A 10503-nucleotide genomic window follows, 5' to 3' on the forward strand; every position below is an offset into this window, starting at 1 on the left:
CACAATTTGTCAGATATGATAGGAATACCTTCTATTATTCACATTAATATTGGGCTATGTTTACATACAACTGACAACTATATTTACTCAAATGATAAACTCAAAACATTAAAAATTAAACTTTTCATATGGTGCTTAAATATACATCAATTTTAGTTCAGTTATTAATCCATTTTATTCAGTAAAGTTTCTAATTGATAATAAATATAAAATTACTACTATGAAATCTACAAATTTGGAAATCTTAATCTTAGCATGTTCAGTAGTAAGTAATTTAATTATGAAATAACTTGGTACTTTATCAATGAAATAAACAATGTAATACATAAGAGTTTCTTTTATTTTATTCTGGAGCTTACTTAATTACATTTCTTTAGTTAAACTTACAAGAGCTGGTACTATATTTAATTGAATAAGTATTATTTTGTAGAATTAATTCAAGGAAATTAACAAAAATCATAATTTCACTTTTGAATAGAACTTTTCAAAAAATATTGTATTCGTTTCAAATTTTCACAATAAAAATCATTAATTTTCATTTATTTGTTAACTACTTGAAAAAACAAGGAGTAATTATTGTGGGTTGATACTCGAAACAATTCGTACAATTTTAGATATATCAACCTTACTAACCCAGAAACTTAAAATAAAAATATCTAATAAATGTAAGAATTAATATATTTAATTATACCTAAAACGGAAGATGTATTTAGAGCACAACAAAAAATATGAGTCACAAATTTTGGATGGAAATAAAAAAAATATTTGTGAGACCGAAATTATTAAAATTAATAATAATATAAATAAAACGATGGTACCTATATTGGCTTGTAAATTCATTTTCAATATCTATCAAAATAAATAAAAAATAGTTTTTTTCAATCAAATGTAGAATTTGTTTCATTCTACATTCTTTATGTGAAAATGGGGTATTCGTACATTTAACTCTTCTTGAATTAACAATCCGTCCTTTCCAAATACTGATATTATCAGTAATGCCTTATTTTATCAAGTAAAGTTTCATAATTTTTTTATTTCTAGACTTCGTGCTACTCGTTGTATGGTTATCTTTTTGGTAATGCGCTCCCTGTTGCCCCAGCTAATATGCACTATGAAACAATTGATCAAATTAACAGAAATCGTAATCCTGGCTCATATCAAATAATGTCGCTTGGAGATGCTCTATTAAGTGGTAGATTTCAGATCAGTTCTCCACGAAGTGTTGGTAATAAATATAGTAATCAGATAATAAATCTTAATTTTGGGACGAAATGTCTAATTTTACTTCTACTATTAAAGTTTATAAAAAAAAAAATTTAATAACTGATAACTTTTCTGGTTAGCGGAGACAAAATGATTTTATCATTTAACAAAGTCCCCTTTGCCATATACAAGGAACCTGATTAAATATAAACGACATAAGAAGACCCTTTGTAAACTAGGGTCTTCATATATATATATATATATCTGTAATATTTAAAAATATTACAGACCTAAAATTTTTAAGACTAGGATTCTAGTTAACTGCTTCAGTTGCATTCCTCTTCTGTCGGCGCTGATGTATTAATTCCTAATGTATATGATGATGGTTATAACTTATAAGCAAACATTTATTTACTTATTATTAACATTAAATAGCCCAAAAATTACAGTGTATATTATAAACATGATCAAAATTTAAATCTTTAAGTAGAATAGCTAAATGACTAGATTAAATATGATAAGAGTGCAATAAATCACGGTTATTATTTACTATTCAATTTATATTAATATTATTGTTTAACAGATACTAAACCTAGTCCGACCAACAAACTTAAAAAACTAGCATCAAGCAAGAAACCTGATGTTTTATCTACAGGTCTTGATTTGATCGAAGATCTTGGTCCTTACGCGCCTTTAATGTTTAAAGTGGGATCTATGTTTGTACCCGGCCTTAATAATTATCAAATAATAATGATGGCAGCAAAAGCAGCCTCACTCACAGCTAAAGCAATTAAAGATTTAAAAAACGGAGATTCGGTTTCAGAAGTTGGTAAAAACGTCCTTTATGACTCTCTAAAAGTTGCTTTGGTATGTGTACAAAACTTAAACATCATAAATTTATCAGCACGTATTTTATATTAAAATGTATATACATATTTACATAAAATTAGATACATTCTTTTAGGTATCGATATAAATAAATTTTATTGGTTTTTTTGATTTTATAAATGTTTCATTTTGAATAATATATCGTTTGCTAATACTATTTGGGTTACAGAGTAAGCGAGAATTTGGCATTGAAAGTGTTGGAAATGCTGTAAAAAAGCCTTATTTATCCGTTAAAAATTGGATAACGGGTTCTAATTCAGGTGAACACAAAGAAAAGTCACAGAATGATAATGATGGCGCAAATAAAAACGAAATCGCCATTAATAACGTAGGTTCTATTAAAATTAAAATATTAAACAAATATGTTGATACGATCCACGGTCGTAAATGTAAAAAAAAGTAACTAAAGATAAAATAATTATATTTTGTTTTCCATGTATTTATTTTAAAAGTAGTCGTTGGTATTAGACTAAATTTGAGAACAATATTGATTTTTGATATTAACTATTTTTAACAATGGAAAATGATTACACTACTATAACGGATTTTTAATTTACAGAAAACTCGTTTAGACAAAATGTCGGGAGAAGAGTTTTTGGAACGACTTACATTAATACAAGACAAGTTACCAAATCCTAAATCCGTCGATATAGAGAACGGTTTTGAAAAATTGGTAGAAGCTTTGGATCTTGATCCTGACGTTTCAAAAGAAACAAAAAATAGTTTGGTAAAAGCATTATCTATCACTACTCGATTCTTTATCGCAAGAGCTATGCAACCTACTATTATTAGTATGTTATAATTATAAAATACTATTAGTGTAATCATAATTTTATTATGTTATATATAAATCTAATAACTCTAAATTTTCATTTGATAAATCTTGCCTACATCCAATTTATCCTTTTCATTTAGTAATTATTTATTTTCATTAGCGGGAATAATTTTTTTAATTAAAAAAATTAAACAGTCATAAATTATGTATTCCATATTGATGTTATGTTGTGTGTTTTTATCGACTTTACCTGTAGTGTATTTCAAAGGAATGTATTGTGAGTCAAAACAACTCATACATATTAGGACCATCATGATAAGTGCAAATAAAGTTGTGATTTTCAAATTATATGTAATACTAACAGTGTGCCTGTAAAATTTTAAACATAATAATGTCAATAGTAATACCAATTATGTCAACAACTAACAATCAAAAATTGATAAATGTAGTAAATAGTTTTGTTTATTGACTAAGTAACGCAACAAATTTTATTTTATTTTTTCAAATTTAATTAATGAAATATTAACAGACGTATTTTTTATTTACTATAGAAAACTATTAACTTCGATCATACTGTACGTTAGTACTGTACTGTTGGTAGTGCCCCAACATAGACACAAAAGTTTTACACAAATTAATTAATGTTTTTATATATATATATTGACGACGAGTTCGTCGTTCTCGAGTCCTCCCGTTGGATAAACTGATCAGCCCCAATCTCTCAAATTAGTGAACTATTAAAGGGGTAGATTTTAGACCCGTCAGCACAGTCTAGCTCAAAAGTAGCAGACTGAAGGGTGGCTCCTTGCCAGCCACCAGCACAACTACCTTTTTACTATACCCACTAAGGGATGGTTAAGCCCAAAAACTAGCCAGCACGTAGACTAATTATTAAGATTGACTAAAGGACCAGTAGTCCAACCTCGACTCTTGCCGCACACACACAAATTTTGATATCACGACGGATATAAAGTATTTACTCTCAAGTACAGATTTTAAAATAATTATTTTATTTATTTAAAGTAAAAACACAAAGTCAAATATTATATAAAAATTTAACAAAAAATTAATTAAATCTTACAAAAATACAAAGTTACTCGCACACCGACGACCTAACCCATAACTCGACGTTTTTTCGTCAAAACGTCCAGTCTCGTCTAGCCCCGTCCCTCTATACTTTTCATGTTTCCCTTTTATATTCTTTTTCCCACCACTATTAATTTGCTTACCCTGCATTTCCCTTTTATATGGAATTATTATATTGCTTAAGAGTTCAAAAATTGCTTACTACTATTGTAAAGTTTATATTATACTAAAATCGACGTAATTCAATACTTCCTCAGCTAATTACTACAATACTATATGTAAAATGTCTACAGTAATAACATTTTTATCGAAATTTCAGATGATATATAAAAAACTTAAAGTAGTAAAAAAATATAAAGGTCCCACCGAGATTTGAACTCGGATCGCTGGATTCAGAGTCCAGAGTGCTAACCATTACACCATGGGACCAACATGCTTTAAGGACCAAAAATTATATTTCTTTAAATAAATGTAAAAATTAGGTATTAAACAATTAATTCACACGATAAAAAATATTTTTTAAAAAAATCATATATTCTATAGCGTTTTAAATATTTGGATAAACAGTCAATATATTTTTGTTATTTTGATAATTTATCACTAAACTAATGTCTAAAGTATTTTTTCCAGACGCGTATTTTGAATTTTTTCTGTGGAGAGGACAGTCATGGATACATGGGGGAGTGTTGATCATATGACCCCTTTAAATTTACTAATATTTTCTATAAAAGGTCATGTTTTTAAAAAATAATTCAAACGCTAACAGAAATCGTGAAACTTGTCCCTTTAAAAAAATGTCGTTTGTATCGACAACTGAAAGGTTAATATGAGTAATTTTGTCTCATCCCACTAAGTTAGATAAATTAAAACAAAAATACCAATCGATATTTCTGGTCAAAGGAAGCTTTGTACCTAAACCCGATTTAAAACTTCAAGTCATTTATAAATGAACAATAAAATAACTGTTTAATGTAATTTTAGGCAAATAAAAGATCTCATTTCAAGTTGTTATATTAAAATTTGCCATTAGAATAGCTCCTAATTACGAAGGCCTACTAAAATATTTTTTAGTAATTCGCTAAAGTAATCTGACTATGCTCTGAGCAAAAAAAACAAAATCTCTTCTCTGTAAAAATGCCCTAAGACGTTAAGATGTACTATTCTAACTTGATTGAACTTTTACAGATAAAAATNCCTAAGACGTTAAGATATACTATTCTAACTTGATTGAACTTTTACAGATAAAAATAATGTACATTATTTAAAAAATTGAATATTCAATTAAAAAAGTCACTATTATCACGACAATAGTGACTTTTGCACAGAAGTATTAAATAATTTATAAAAAAACTTTTTCATTTCTCCCTTTTGAAAAAATAGTGACCACATAATTTATTTAAGATTTTAATAATAGGGTTACTAACATGGCCCTTAAGGATATTGTCACAAATATCCAGTAAAAGATAAAAATGCAAAAAAGTTAAGGTCCCACCGAGATTTGAACTCGGATCGCTGGATTCAGAGTCCAGAGTGCTAACCATTACACCATGGGACCACCACGTCGTCCCGAGTGCTTGCAAACATATTTAAGGCAAATATGTATAAATATTTTATAATCTCAAAATGTAAATCAGCCATCAACAATTATTTTTTAAAATAATATTATTTTCTATGAATTATCTAATCATTATTATATAAATTTGTTTAAATCTAACCACATTTGGAAATGTTAAATATTTGGTTGGGTTATTCTGATTATTTTAAAAATCGTTACAATATATTCATGTAAATATTTAATAAAACTAAATAAATATATGGTTATATTCAATATTATTAATAAAATTTAAATAATTTAACCTATGTAAAAGTATCGAAATTAACATAACATATCACTAAGTATGTTACAAAACAAACTCTTAGACAACGATGTAGTAATTATAACGATCACAAGACTTCTAAAGAAATAAATATTATTTTAATTTTAACATTCAAAAATAGGTTATTAAAATGGGCCCCATGTTAATAACCTGTTATTAATATAAATTGGTGGTGGCAAGGGGAGCTCCTTATCAATGAAAAATATGCAATCCTCCAAAAAGTGGTTTTTTTAAAAGTAGTATATTATACTATTTTTATCTAAAATAAAATAACTATATATTGTTTCAAAATTTAAAAATATATTTTACATTATAAGAACTTTTTATTTTAGTACACTTACTTCGTGAAGTTTATTTTAAAAAAGGTCTTGTCTACCTCAAGATTTTATCAAATGGGCACCGATGGATATTTCCTAAAATGATCACTACAATACGATTAGATGTTTTTTCAAACATTATATGTTAAACTATCTAAAATAAAATTCTGTTTTCCTGCGCTTCTTGTTCCATAACTAGATTTTATTGAAACTGTCTAATTTTTGCCTTGTCGCTTAATCAAATCTAAAATATTTTGATATACGAGCATAACTAGTCCCTAGAAAAACGTGACTTATAAAAACCAAGGGCATTATCCATACATACATATTGAACCACTAAAAATATTATAATTTCTCACGAAAAATAACTATGAAAACTAAAAATAAATTATCCAACAAGTTCAACAAATAGCAAGAATTTTTTTTTAACTTCTAATAAGAAATGGCCTAGAAGGTTTTAAATAAGGGTCATATCCCACTTATAACACCATAAAACATAACACAAGCATTAAAAAACAATCAAAATAAATGTATCATCAAAAATCTGCAGTCATAACATGCATCATAAAAATTATACTTTAGTAAATATTTGAAAATGATAAGGAATTCTGTGGTTATTTTCTATAAGTTGTTTAAGATTTCAATTTTAGCATTTTTTAANACAAGCATTAAAAAACAATCAAAATAAATGTATCATCAAAAATCTGCAGTCATAACATGCATCATAAAAATTATACTTTAGTATAATTCGCGTAAATATTTGAAAATGATAAGGAATTCTGTGGTTATTTTCTATAAGTTGTCTAAGATTTCAATTTTAGCATTTTTTAGATCAATAACAATGTTGAAATTTCAATGATGTTTTATGGAAATTGACATTTTAAAGTAAAAAAAATAAACCTCATCATTCAAATTTAATCCTAAATTTTTGAGACATAGAAATACATTATTCCTTTTACATATGATAAAATTTTTTTATAAAATCCATTTTTATGTCATATCAGCTTTTGGATAGGAAAAACAGAAACTATAAATAAAATTTTTTCATTGGTTAAATTAGTTTTAGTCAATTTTGATATTAATAATAATTTTTAATTTAATATATACAGGCAATTATTTAAATATTTATAATAATTAACTATTGGTATCGTTTAAATTCAAATTGTCTGTTTAAATTTTCTATAGATAATTTTAATTTATCATCAGTTTTATCTTGAAGCATATATGAATTGTTGGAATTAATGGGACAAAATAAATAAATGGAATTTGGTATTAATGTGAGCTTCATTGGTTTAACTTCATAATCTTCATTATCAATTGAAAGCCATTTATCTTCCTAAAAAGTATTTTTATAAATTAATCATAAATCAAATAAAAATGTAAGAACATTACATAAGTATGAGGTGACAATATTATTTCTTTGGCTTCTTTTGTTAAGTAATTTATTATGCCACCAGACTTTCCGATAAATTTTTGATATCCTTCTTTAACAAAATCACTATATAAAATCTCTTCTGGTCCGATATTAATTTTAAGTGATGGATGAGGTCCAACATTCAAATTAATACTAACATTCAAAGATCTGATGGATTGTTTTTCATAAATATTACATTCTGGATTTATTACTTTTGAATAATCTTTTACAACTGGAAGAAATAATAGTTTTTTATAATTATCTCATTATAAAGGAATTTAATAAATATACCTTTACCAGAATGTGATTTAAATGTAAAAAATGAAGCAATATAAGAAAATATAGATAGTGTATTATTTGAAGGACTTGATTTTCTGTAGCAAGTACTACAACCATCACATGGTGGACTATACTCTAACTCAGCATCAATTGTTTGGTTTAATAATTTATTGCCAAATACAAATGGTGCTAAATCTCTGAATTTACCAATATACCAATAACTATCTCGTGTTACTTTAGCTTCTCTCATAGCACCCCATTCAATACTATTTAATGCATATACACATTTTTCAGGATTTTTGCTCTAGTAAAATAAAATTTTTGCATTATATGATTTTACTAAATTGTTTATAATTTGAAAATTATAAGCTAACTTGTAGATTTTCAATTTTAATAACTGGATAGGGGGTAGTAGCTTCTTGAATAATAGTTATTGTTGCATTAGCAAGAAAGTGAATATAATTTTCATCATCAGGATGTAGTAATTGTTTAGCAATAGTGTTTGTACGACCAAGGGGTAAAATTCCAATAGGTAAATGAACTGTTAAAGACGTATCACCTTTTAAACGCCTCAATAATCCAGTTACAACCTAAAAATAGCTATGTATTTTAAATAATCATTTAAATTATTAAATGTATAAAGAAATAAGGAAATATTTTATAACTAAAAATAATAATAATAAATAAATTATTAGAATATTTTACTTAAAAAATAACTTTAAATCTCTGATTTTTTCATTCAATTAAATTTACTTTTTTATAATATATTATTTAATAAAAATTTTTTTTAACACTTTATAATTCCATTAAGAGCTGTAACAGCCTTTTCTAAAGGAGGAGGTTTCTTAACCATTGATACTTCGGAATGGATGATTAGTCTGTTACAGAGAAGAAGGATGACAACTACATTAACCAAATTGTACTCTCACTCGGCAAATAAAATCTATGACTGAGTTTTGAACCTTAGGCATAACACGTCAAACATTGCCATATTACAGACTAGGCCACACTACAAAATATAAATATCTTGTCTATTTCTTGGCTAACTAACTCTAATTATTCTTTACGGATATAGTTAAATACAATATTTAATGTTTTTAAAAATAAAAAAATGTACCTCAGATAAAGTACCATCACCTCCAGCTACAATTAGAAGATCAGTTTCACCAATTAAATTTTCTACTAAACTCCTAGCACCTCCTTCACATTCAGTAACTAAAACATTTACCGAATATCCTGCCAAATGAAGTAATGGAGAACAGTATTTTTCAAAATTTTTTGTAGCTGATCTAAAGAATTTATGAAAATGGAAAAACAAAAAATACTATAATTAAATTTTAATAAAACAGTACCTTTTATTAGCTGCAGGGTTTAAAATCACTGTAACCTTTTTTGGTTTTTTATCAGAAGATATTAGAGTATCTCCGTATAATGATACTTTTTTACAGCATTCTGTCATGAAAATTCGAGTCCTATTATATTGAATAAGATGCAAGTTTTAATAAACAAAATATTATAATAGTATGTGGTCGAAAATTTCTTAATATTTAAATTTACATACTCGTATTCATTATAAGCATATTGACTACCATACGCTAACACAGCACTAAAAAAAATAGATTTTTTCCAATTATTTTTAATTGTTTTTAATACTCGAAAGACTTTAGCCATTTTAAAAGATTTTTTCTGCAGTCAATAATGTGTAGTAAGTAAATAATGTCTGAGTAAAATTTAAATTTTTCACATTCTTCTGTCATTTATGTTCAGTGATTTTCATATCATAGTTATCAAAAATTATAAAACGATAATATTGATATCACTTAAGAATGGTTATATCACAGATAAAGCTTATCTATTCTGTAGTTATACTATATACATAAATAAATTCATGGACTGCATGTACCTATATAGCTGTGTATTAGCGAGCATGTCATTCTGGTCATTTAACTCTATACTGTAGACAAACTTAATGCAAATAAAACAATATCTTAAATATTCATCACAATTGACAAAATAATTGAATGTGATTTGAGGACAGCTGATGTGAGCGTATATGATGTGGAAAATCGTGTCAAGTGGAAGTTTAAGATAAGGGTGGCCGACCCCAAGAAGTTGGGATTAAGGCGAGGAAGAAGAAGAATTGACAAAATAATAAGTTTATCATAATTAATATTTTCAATAGCATCTATTAGTCGTGAGGTTATTAGATAACAATAATTCAATGGCCATATACGTTTCACGTAGTGCAAACAGTTATAATTATTAAAGTAAAATACTTTTATTGTTTTTAGGCGTGTAGGGTTTTCAGTAAGTAAGGAAACAGGTTTCTTTTATTCTCATTGTAACAAATTCTCCCTTACTGAACACTGTATAATTTGTAAATTAATATTTTTCTATTTATCCTTGTCTTGTATTTATTAATATATAGTACAGACCAAAATAAAAAGAGATAATTTTATTTTAACAAAATGTTCTACTTTATTCACCATGTTATATGTTTAAAACAACATTTATATTATAAGTGCAAAATGGCTATTTTGAAAATTTGAAAAAATATTTTATTGCTGATGATAAAGAATAAAAATTATGCTTTAAATAGTTTAAGGCAATAATAATAAAAAAAATTTTATCAAAAATTATTAGTCAATTAGATCTGGTTCAACC

General features: G+C 26.2%; 2 protein-coding genes and 2 non-coding genes across 6 annotated transcripts; 1 reads left to right on the top strand and 3 right to left on the bottom strand.

The window, feature by feature from the left end:
• Window positions 1-53: 53 nt before the first annotated feature.
• On the top strand, window positions 54-2957 carry LOC126906689 (uncharacterized). 2 transcript variants are annotated; one of them, XM_050687426.1, is made up of 5 exons: window positions 54-265; window positions 1042-1225; window positions 1787-2070; window positions 2261-2419; window positions 2651-2957. In XM_050687426.1, exons 1-5 carry the CDS (start codon window positions 221-223, stop codon window positions 2891-2893), a joined length of 915 nt encoding a protein of 304 aa, XP_050543383.1. In that variant the 5' UTR covers window positions 54-220; the 3' UTR covers window positions 2894-2957. The 2 variants fall into 2 exon arrangements, with proteins under 2 accessions (XP_050543383.1, XP_050543392.1); XM_050687435.1 differs by lacking the exon at window positions 1042-1225.
• A 1352-nt stretch (window positions 2958-4309) lies between these two features.
• Trnaq-cug (transfer RNA glutamine (anticodon CUG)) lies at window positions 4310-4381 on the bottom strand. The gene has a single exon. It is a non-coding gene; the product is annotated as a tRNA-Gln (tRNA).
• Window positions 4382-5435: 1054 nt separating this feature from the next.
• On the bottom strand, window positions 5436-5507 carry Trnaq-cug (transfer RNA glutamine (anticodon CUG)). Its single transcript has one exon. It is a non-coding gene; the product is annotated as a tRNA-Gln (tRNA).
• Window positions 5508-7234: 1727 nt separating this feature from the next.
• LOC126906675 (acylglycerol kinase, mitochondrial) lies at window positions 7235-9617 on the bottom strand. Of its 2 annotated transcripts, none has more exons than XM_050687389.1 (7): window positions 9401-9617; window positions 9192-9311; window positions 8957-9128; window positions 8214-8429; window positions 7852-8143; window positions 7539-7792; window positions 7235-7482 (listed from the first exon to the last, which is right to left on the bottom strand). In XM_050687389.1, exons 1-7 carry the CDS (start codon window positions 9508-9510, stop codon window positions 7285-7287), a joined length of 1362 nt encoding a protein of 453 aa, XP_050543346.1. In that variant the 5' UTR covers window positions 9511-9617; the 3' UTR covers window positions 7235-7284. The 2 variants fall into 2 exon arrangements, with proteins under 2 accessions (XP_050543346.1, XP_050543355.1); XM_050687398.1 differs by having other exon boundaries at window positions 7236-7482; window positions 7858-8143.
• Window positions 9618-10503: the final 886 nt, after the last annotated feature.

This window comes from Daktulosphaira vitifoliae, unplaced genomic scaffold (genome assembly GCF_025091365.1).
Source record: "Daktulosphaira vitifoliae isolate Bord-2020 unplaced genomic scaffold, ASM2509136v1 Scaffold_1, whole genome shotgun sequence".
In the NCBI taxonomy this organism is placed as follows: domain Eukaryota; kingdom Metazoa; phylum Arthropoda; class Insecta; order Hemiptera; family Phylloxeridae; genus Daktulosphaira; species Daktulosphaira vitifoliae.

What these genes read in the sequence shown, in the direction of transcription:
- LOC126906675 (XM_050687389.1), bottom strand. Translation starts at nt 9,510, where the DNA reads ATGGCTAAAGTCTTTCGAGTATTAAAAACAATTAAAAATAATTGGAAA. An exon ending in TATGCTTATAATGAATACGA is followed by an intron (nt 9,312 to 9,400) that starts GTATGTAAATTT and finishes TCAATATAATAG; the next exon opens with GACTCGAATTTTCATGACAG. An exon ending in GTGATGGTACTTTATCTGAG is followed by an intron (nt 8,430 to 8,956) that starts GTACATTTTTTT and finishes AGCTATTTTTAG; the next exon opens with GTTGTAACTGGATTATTGAG.
- LOC126906689 (XM_050687426.1), top strand. Translation starts at nt 221, where the DNA reads ATGAAATCTACAAATTTGGAAATCTTAATCTTAGCATGTTCAGTA. An exon ending in TAATCTTAGCATGTTCAGTA is followed by an intron (nt 266 to 1,041) that starts GTAAGTAATTTA and finishes TTTTATTTCTAG; the next exon opens with ACTTCGTGCTACTCGTTGTA. An exon ending in CAGTTCTCCACGAAGTGTTG is followed by an intron (nt 1,226 to 1,786) that starts GTAATAAATATA and finishes ATTGTTTAACAG; the next exon opens with ATACTAAACCTAGTCCGACC.